Below are 9,843 nucleotides of genomic sequence, written 5' to 3'. Positions count from 1 at the left end.
AAAGTATTGTTCTATACCAAGCCCTACTAAGCCCTAATGGTATGAAGAAATATTTTCTTTTTCAACTGTGTGGCTACAAAATATGATAATGTAGTCATTATGACATGTTACATTGTGAGCAGGGTCACAGCAATGTGTCGCCATTTGCTCCAGAGTAAAAAGAAACCTCCACACGTTCACTCTCATAAAGCTTTTACTGTAATATCTTTCTAGGGATTGATGTGGGAAGCCAGAAAGCTGAACTTGAACCTGCTTTGCATAATTGTGGTGGACACATTATGAATAATTCACCCTCTCAAACTAGGAGTTAAACATTGCAGAGTTTCGAGCACACAACACTGTAACAGTATCTTCTTATTTACTTTCATTGGCCTGTAATTGTGTTGGAAAAAAAGGGAAAATTGTTTCTAACCTGTGTGATCAAGTAGTTAACAAACTTGTACTATGAATCACGCTACCAAACACACAAGGCACGAGGAGCTGGAACAGTTTGTTTATGGACTGAAAACACTGTTTTTCTCCATTTCCAAAAAAATTATGCTCAGCCATCCTCTGCAGGGCTGGAGGCTTTCTTGGAATCTGGTGAGCATCTGATTGTTATTTGGGCCTCATTGTACCGTTATCATGATAAAAAACACTGTGCTGGGGCCCAAGGGCTCTTTAAAGAAACCCAGAAAGGTCTAAATTGAGACTGTGACTGACATCGGTCGCAATGTCGGCGAGAAGCCTGTAATCAGAGCTGGCTTTGTGTAGACAGTGGGACCATCCGTCGCTCACAAAAAAAATTCTGGCACAACCTCAGAGCTTTAGGCTTACACACAATAGGAGGACATAGCTGTCTGCTCTAGCTACTTTAAGACCTCTTGGCTTATGAAATGAGAATCATGTTCAGCTTCAGAGTCCATAAGTGTTACAACAGCTCCATCAATACTTGTGAACATGAGCAACCCTTTCCAAGATTCAGACGCCGGTGGACTGGTTTCTCAATGTGGACAAGTTGGACCATTATTAGCCAAGACTCCAGGACCAAATTCACACATTAACATCTTGCCGAAAGCTCTCGTCTGTCATGACTCTAGTTTATCCTGGTCACGAACAGCGGCCTCCTTAGGTGAAAGTCCTTTGTTTGAACCATCCATCCACCCCAGCCTCCATCCCTACACGGACTTTGTCGCTCTTCATACTACCTCACCTGACTTCCTCCTTTACTCCCGTCGTAATTACTATGACCACGAGAGGTCGCCACCTAACAATAAACATGAATATGGGTCGTGATAAGCTGCTTGCACAGGTGACCTCTATGACCGGATTTTTGGGGAGGACGGTCTGCAAATGACTGTGTTGCTCGTAGTGACAAACCCTCAAAGAATTATCTCCAAACTTTGCGGTCCCTCTCAGCTCTACAAAGCATTTTAGTTTCTTTTAGCTAATTGTTTTGGTTTTCCAATCCACAAACTCCTCTCTCATCAACCTCCTTTCCAGCAGGAGCAGGAAGCTGTTTTCAAAAAAAGCTCTGGCCCAGCACCAATCGGCAGACAGACAAGTTAGCTACTACCTAGTGAACACAGTGGAGCATTTAGAAGCTAAAGAGATATTTCTCTTAAAAAAAAAAAAACAGAGCTAAAAAGAGAGTGAAAATTTAACTTACATTCATCGTGTGGTTGAAAAAATGATTCCAAATGAATGCTAACGTTTCTCCGAGTCTGCTGAATGTGTAAAAAGGCAACTGTTTGCTAACACGTTAGCCATAACAACTTCATAGGGTGCTAATATGTCAGTGTTGCTTTTAGCTTGTTTTGCTGCCCCAAAGAGGCCAAAAACAAATCAATTACTAGTATAGATTGAATATTATAGCCAAAATCACATAAAGTATGAAAAAACAGAAAAACGTAATTTTTTCTTTACTCCCGTGGAAAAACTCAACATGTTATATTGTACCTGACAACATCACAAACTTGGCTGCAGGTAACTGTAGCTGTAGGATAACAGAACTTCTAAATTAAGCAACAATCCTATTTTTTTTTGGTTGCAACATTCACGCAAGCACATTAACACATGTTCATTTATATATTGTGAATGCAAATTATGTGGTAGGTCTTCAAAAGGTAATTGAACTCGACAGAAGAGTGTATTTGAGACTTTCACATATGATGAAAGGCTCTGTTGTCACTGGTCCTTTAGAAGATGTGGCTGACTGACTGACGTTATTTAAGCCTCATCTTACAATATCATTATTTTAATTTAGTATTATCCCTGTTTATGTCCACCATTTTGAATTGCGATGGACGACTAGTTGGCCACAGCTCTACAAACCCTGATTTAAGACTAGTATAAAAGTATATGGACCATGATGAGTGCATGTGATTATGGAAGCATCTCTGTGCCCAAAATGAATGGGTACAAGATGTGTCAAACCAGTGATATTGACCAAAGTATAAGGGATGTTCCCCTTCATATCTCTGGCTTTATGTTTTTATCTTTCAAGCTATTCTTGCCTCTGCATGTCTATGCCCACCAAAAGAGCTGGACTCTCAAAAAGACCTGTGTGATGTAAATGAACCCTAATCCTATCTTTCCCCCCTCACAACATTTGTTTATTGTCCCTCAAGAGGGCAGTGTTTGAATAAAAGAGCCTCCATCTGTCAGCACTCATCAAATAACGGGGATATGATGGATGCCAAGAACTTGCAATCCTCAGTCTATATTATTTTATTCAAACCAGATACAAGGATATAGAATATTGGATTCCCATGTAAAACATTAGATAAATTCAAATCATGTACACAACACATGGTGCTGAAGTGTATCTTATTGCAGATGGAGGAAGAAGTTGATGAAGGTCAGTGGATGTCTCAAAATTTAAAGAAAAGCTTGAGGCCCTACTGGGATGTTTTGAATTCAACATCTCATTGGTTTGAATGTCTCTACTGAGAGCTATAATAATGGATAATTAATGTGAGAAATGAATGATTAACTTGTGTACAGCCTTGAATCAAACAGGCAGGGTAAAGCTTCTTAGGAGGAGTGTGAGGCGCATGTTGCAGCAGTGGAACAACTTCATTTGTGTGTGCTGTGCCTTGAGACGCAGTCCAAAATAAACCACCTCAAAAATGCTTAAATGCTTTTGAGACACGTAATGCTGCGGAAATCATTAAAGGGGGGGAGAGGATGCAATTGTACACTTAATTCCAACAACAACAGCACAGTGAGATGTGCAGATCCGCTGTCTCACTCAACACACTCCGACATAAGTGTGCTCCTCTCCTCTCATTTCCTCTGCTCTCCTCTGACTTTTCTCTCCTCTCCTCTCACTCGTTCCCTCTATTTTCTTTCCTCTCACCTCCCTTTCCCCTGTCTTCTCCTCTGTAGTCCTCTATCCCATTTCCTCTCCTCTCCTCTCTTCTCACTTTCCCTCACCTTTATTGCACTCTCCTCTCCTGTAATTTTCTCTCCTTTCACCTCCCCTTTTTCTTCTGTCTTCTCCTCTAGTCTTCTCTCCCATTTCCTCCCCTCTCACCTCACTCTTCTAATTTCCTCTATTTTCTCCCTCCTATCCTCTCCTCTCTTGTCCTCTTACCTTTCTCCTCTGTCTTATCCCCTTTCATCTAATCACCTTTCCTCCCCTCTTCTCTCACTCCCCCCTTCACATCTATTGTCCTCTCTTTCCCCCCTCTACTTTATTTTCTTCTCCTTTCCTCACCTCTCACTTTTCCCCCTCTATTTTCTTCCCCTCTCATCTCTCTTACTCTGCTCTTCTCTTTTCCCCTCTCCTCTATTTTCCTCTTCTCTCCTCTCCGCTCCTTGCGCACGCATCCAAAACCTCTCCCCTCCTAGTTTCTCAATGAATCTTTCTCCCAGGTTCAACCCCTCCCACTTTGTGTAAGCGCTTAATTGTCAGCCTTGACGGAAACTTGCGTCGGCTTAAATACCGTGTGCGCCTCATGCATTGAGGGTGGAACTGACTAACTTCTCCAAGCGGGCATCTCTTGTGTGCATTTTTTTTTCTTGTTCTTGTGCGCTTTGCTTTATTTCTGCCACTGACCGACAAGCATGCAGGTGTCTCTGGCCCTCCTCGTCTCCAGCTCGGCGCTCCTGCTGCTCCAGGGATGCTGCACCGCCGTGAAGGGATGGAAGGTACTAAAAAATGATGCTACGGAGATTTTACCGGAGTACAGAGAAAATACTCGGACTCCACAGGAGGCAATACTACAGGCGTCCAACGGCAGCAATAACAACAATAGCAACACTATGAATAACAGGGCGAAAAACGGTGGAAGAACAGCAAACACAGTCTCCTACAGTAAGTATTCCTTTAAGTTGATTAAATGTTAAAATGAAAAACATTTACAGGTGGCACGTTTGAGGTGTTTATAAAGAAATAAAACTGAAAGGAGCATCCTAATAATTAATTCTGTGCAATACTTAAATTATTATCCAGGTCGACCTGAAAAAAAGCTGATGCGTAAAAGTGAGGATTACGTAAGTTCCCTCACTTATATATATATATATATATGTATGTTGAACTCCAACTGCAATTTATATATGTAAAATTATGCATATAGATAACGTGTCAGGTCACGTCGTATATCAGTGAAACCTCATTGCAAGCGACTGCGTGTACATGTGAACAAGTGCGCGGGAGAATGAAAATATATAGCCTAATTTAAATATCAGTGACTCAAACTGCAATTTCTACATGTGTAGACAGAATAACCATATATTAAAGTTCATGATCTTTTTTTTACAGAAATGTTCTTGCTCAGATAAAATAAACTGATTTCAGTATTTGTGGGAACGGTTGTGCGCTCAGACTGTCCCGTTGGCCCCAACAAATGTTTAAAGAATCTTCATTTAATACCTCAGAAATGTAAGCTAAATTAGATAAAGTTTACCTGTTATTACATGTTGTGTCTTTGGTTTTGTTCTAAAGGAGTAAATGGTTTAATTAGTGTTGATCCACCTTTTTGACAATTTTAAAAATTGATTCTTGTGATAGAATCACTGGATAGGTGGAATCTAGTGGATCTGATTTATAAAAACGCACCAAGACAACTTGCCTTTTCATTTGACTTCATTTTCACACTGATTCGCTGATTAAGAGCAGCTCTGTGTGGGAAGCGTGTTTTCTTGCTTAATCCATTGCCAAAGTTGAGGGTGATGAGAGCAGCGCAGACACACATTCTTATGGTTTCTTCCTCTACACAACTTAAAATGGAGCATTCAGAGAGACATCGGGGCTTATTTCACGTTTTCTTCCAGGTTATTTCCTTCTCTCGTTATACTATTAGTCAAGCTCTACTTACGCCATTACTATTTGATTGCAACAACATGTCTCCCAAATAGAAACCCCCCACAATTTGTTCTTCAGGGGATGTCTTTTGGAGGGCTTTGGAAATTGCTTTTTAAATGCAACACTGCCTTTGAGAATGATTCCCACTTGTGGCCAGTAAAGGTTGTATGTTCTGACTGAGCAGCGCATGCAGAACAATCTCACGCTTGCTCTCTTGGAGTCAGGATGGGTGGTGCAATATTCTCACAGTTTAGCCTTCAGTTAATCATGGCCACTCAAGTCGGAGATCAGAGAAGAAGATGATTGATTAGATTAGAGGAACAACAGCTGACGGAGGGAATTAGCGAGTCAAGATATGTTAGTGTGACTGATTTTTGTCTGTTGAGGATATTACAACCTCAGGAGCAACAAATCCACACATTAAGCAAGAACATGCTTTATATTAATTTGATTCTTTATTAAGCTCCAAAAGGGAGGAGGAGGGGGGGCATATGTGTTGAGTTTCGAGACAAAAATCTCCTGGATTATTTTCTTCATCCATCTCTCAGCTTTCGTCCTCGGACGGCTTCTCGGGGTCCCTGTGGGGTCACAGCAGAGGCTGAGACCACTGCCTGGCCTCCCTCCAGTCCTCTCCCAAGACTCGTCTCTCACCGCCGGGGGAGAAGAACAGCTCACGCAACTGCTCAGTAGTTTAGTGTGCGATCCTTTTTTTTTCCCCCAGCCACCATCATTAGTAATGATTTTTTCAGGCTGACAGTCGAGAGGAGAACAGGAAATGTAGTGGAAAAAACAGAGCGAGACGGGATTAAAACAAACAACCAGCGCTCACTAAACAACCTGACTGTTTGGGATCTGGTGGTAATTGGTGCAAACCGCTGCCCAGTGCGTGCTGTAGGCATTGTATACTATTGTGGTCCCTTCAGCGGCGGCCACAGAATAACACTAGATCAGGTTCTCATGGGGAGAAAAAAAAAGGAAGTCACCTCACATAAATCCTTTGTTCAGCCCTTTTTGCAAAGAAAGCCACAGAGGAAAACAGATCCCTCTCTGAGTGTATCATTTCTTAACCGACAGTTCCTCTGCCCCTTTTTTACACACTGCTTGTAAAAAAAAACACTGGACAATAACTCATGCATACGGCTGTTAAAAAGCTGCGGCTGAAACACAGGATTACAGGCCGAGTGCGTTGTCTCAAATCAGTCTGGCAGATGTCCAGTTTGTTCAAAATTGTACAGTTGCAGCGCTGCCTTAAAATAACCAGACAGCTATTTACTCCTCCATCACCACATATATTTCCTGAGGGCCAACGCTGTATGCCAGCTTTTTCTTCCAGCCCCAACCTCCATTAGGTTTGATTGAGCTGTTTAATGGCCCTCTGGTCTGGATTTGCTATCAGCTGATTGCTGCCAGCTGGATTTTTTTGTCAAGCCCCGTCGTCAGCTAATGATCAGACCATGAATCAAATTCAGAAACTCTGATCTGATCTCAATGGCTTAAATCCTTACTTAAATGTACAAATAGTTGTAGCTATTAAGTTGGATTTATAAAAGTGCATTTTTCGGCTGCACTTTTGTGTTTCAAAATGTCAGAATTAAAATGAAACGGTGCTACCTGCTCACTTTTTATCTAGCATATGTTGTTTAATCCCTCCCCACAAATAACACAAAAAGCGAGTTCATGTTGACATTTAACAGAATCAGAGAAATGAGCACATGCTGGAATTAGACACAGCTCCGGCACTGAAGCAGTCAACCTGCAGAATGTCCATTCCAGTGTGCGCCTCTTCAAAGTGTTTGTTTTGGGCTGAAGCCACAAGTGTAACCGTGATACCCTGCTCTTCAACCCAGGTGCCTCGGAGCTGAGCTGCAGGGAGCTGCGTTCCACCCGTTACATCACCGACGGGTCCTGCCGCAGTGCCAAGCCGGTTAAGGAGCTGGTGTGTTCGGGCCAGTGCATGCCCGCACACCTCATGCCGAACTCCATCGCTCGCGGCAAATGGTGGAGGAGTAACGCTTCGGACTACCGCTGCATCCCGGCCCACTCCCGGACAAGGAGGGTCCAGCTGCAGTGTCCTAACGGCAACACTCGGACTTACAAAATCCGCGTGGTCACCTCCTGCAAGTGCAAGCGCTTCAGGCCCCACCATAACCAGTCGGTGGCCAAGGAGGTCCCGAAGAGGCAACGCAACAAGAAGCACAGTCGTTCGCCTCAAGACAGAAGCAAGAACACCACGCCACTGATGGGCAACTCGTACTGATGCTCCTCTTCAGCATCCAAAAACAGACACCAAAGCACACACATACACACGCACATGTCACACAACACACAAACCAACATATCTCCTTCAAATAGGGAGGAGATGCAAAAGAAATTTCAAAGAGAGCGAATTCATAAGCTAATTGCTGGGCTGGTTTTAAGTCATCAGTCTTTCTTTTTCAGCCACTCGTCAGCATATTTGTGAACTTTGCTTATTTGCATGACAAAATGAGTCAGTGCCAGGGCTTGCCACAACTGTGACTGGTCATGAGATGTAGCACCATGTCGGTTAATATGAAACAAGTATCTGATCACCCCAACAGCTCAAAACCTCCCTGAGCTCGGGTCCATCCTCCACTCAAACAGATTTCATTTAAGCATAATGAGAAGTCCTCCCAGAGACTTCCAGCCCATCTGTACAAACATCCAGCGGATGCAGAGCTCCGCCACACCACAACCCCGTTTAAAGCTGAAAAGGTGCATCTTTGCCAAAGTGGTTGTAATCCATCTCCTTTTGGCTGTGTGTGGAGGAGATGGTGGCAGCTCTGGGGGCTCTGATGGTGGGATGTCGACAGGTTTTGAGAGGCCCTGGCCAGTACAGTCCAGCACTCTCCACGCTGCAGCAACCCCAACAAGGCCTGTCAGTTACAGTAGCGCCTTTCCCATGACTAGATACAGAGAGTCAGGAGAGACAGAGAAAGAGAAATGGGGGAGAAAGCAGTTTTGTCAGCACTAACACCACGGGGGTACTGGGTATTCCTGTGACTTCTCTTTATTACTAAATGAGCCCATTCATGTGTTATTTGAGTCATAAAAAGCCATTTCCTCTGGACATAGCCAGTTCCTGTTTGCTGGAATCACACACAAAAATGTGCACGTGTGTAGGAGGCATCAGAAAATTGTGCGTGGTTGTGTTGTTACCTAGGGGCAGAGCGTTCTCCAGCACGCCCACACTGGAATTCTTTTGTAACGGGCCAAATAGAGCAGCGATCAACCATCCACGGCCAAAATCCATCCGTTGTGTTGGATTCTGCCTGCAGGAATCGAGACACCGCCACTCCTCTCTGCTCCCATTCTGTAAATAGCTCAAAGAGGAAAAATAGGAATAAAAATAACATAATGAAAACAATAATTCAGTTTTTATCATTGTACTGACTGATAAAAATCAGTCAGGAAGAGGAAGTGGCGATACCCAGTCTGTCAGTACAGGCAGCCACCTTCCTCCGCAATGCCTCAGATGGGACTGTACTTCATGAAGAATATTCACAATGTTTCCACATATTGTCAGCGCTCTGTTGTTTTTCCGCTCATATTGCTTCCCGATTTTGGTTGTCTAAACTGTACTGACAATGTTTGCTTCTTTTTCCGATTGTATGTTTGAAATAGCAACTGGAAGGGGTTTGTCGTGTAAGCTGAGAGCTGTGATGCATAACGTGATTGTACATATCATACCTGTGTGGTCTTCTGCAGTGGTGCCCTCACTTGACAGGGTTTTAAAGAGAAGCAGGGAGGGAGGGAGGGCTGTTTCCTACAGACACAAAGAAGGACTGTTATAAAGAATGAACTGCATATTTATTTTTTATTTCCACATTTAAATTATTTATGCAACCTTTTGTAGTAAATGATAGCCATTATTGTCATATAGTATGATAGAGACTTTGGAAATGAAATACTGTACAGTACATAAATAAAGTAAAGGCAGATATATTTGAAAGAGCTGGCTTATTTGTTATTATTCTTATTCGAACGTGTTGCCGGTAACACTTCACTTTAAACCCCCCATGTAGCAATTATAAGCAGCATATAAACATTTAATAAAAGTGTTTATTAATGTATTTGTCAACAACTCCTGCAACAACTCCTGTGGGCACCCATAAGTGGAGGCTGGTGTATAAACACATAATGAATATAAAATGTAGAAGAAGTTATAACTGTTGTCAAATAATGTACATTAATAAACACTTAAATGTTGTTATATCTGCTTATAACTATGTTATGGTGTGGGATAAAAAACGTTAAATGCTTATATAGTGCTTATAAATGCTAAATATGGGGGGTTAAAGTAAAGTGTTACCATGTGGCCTTTATTTGTACGTGCATTCTTGGGAAATCTCTGAATTTGGATGTCTGTCTGATATCTGTGCAAAGAAATTCAGGCAATTAGGAAGTTGAGATTTGCCACAGTTTGGAATCTCTGCACAGCTTTGCAAAAGAAGAAGCGGAATCTTCCCTCATGCTCAGTCACAACACCACCATTTATTTTTTTATGAGGGTGGATATGAACCATAGCCATCATT

The 9,843-nt window shown here is 42.5% G+C and overlaps 1 protein-coding gene across 1 annotated transcript; it reads left to right on the top strand.

The window, feature by feature from the left end:
* The first annotated feature begins 3,770 nt into the window (after nt 1-3,770).
* Nucleotides 3,771-9,260, top strand: sost (sclerostin). The gene is made up of 2 exons (XM_044178585.1): nt 3,771-4,300; nt 7,138-9,260. Exons 1-2 carry the CDS (start codon nt 4,051-4,053, stop codon nt 7,545-7,547), a joined length of 660 nt encoding a protein of 219 aa, XP_044034520.1. The 5' UTR covers nt 3,771-4,050; the 3' UTR covers nt 7,548-9,260.
* Nucleotides 9,261-9,843: the final 583 nt, after the last annotated feature.

Source organism: Siniperca chuatsi, linkage group LG20 (assembly GCF_020085105.1).
Source record: "Siniperca chuatsi isolate FFG_IHB_CAS linkage group LG20, ASM2008510v1, whole genome shotgun sequence".
NCBI classification, from domain to species: Eukaryota; Metazoa; Chordata; class Actinopteri; order Centrarchiformes; family Sinipercidae; genus Siniperca; species Siniperca chuatsi.
Note: the sequence above shows the minus strand (reverse complement) of the source record. Positions and strands in the feature narration are given on the sequence as shown.

Bases quoted from the DNA above. Each gene is read 5' to 3' on its own strand.
- sost (XM_044178585.1), top strand. From the start codon at position 4,051: ATGCAGGTGTCTCTGGCCCTCCTCGTCTCCAGCTCGGCGCTCCTGCTG. The intron at 4,301-7,137 runs GTAAGTATTCCT...TCTTCAACCCAG, and splicing joins AGCAAACACAGTCTCCTACA to GTGCCTCGGAGCTGAGCTGC.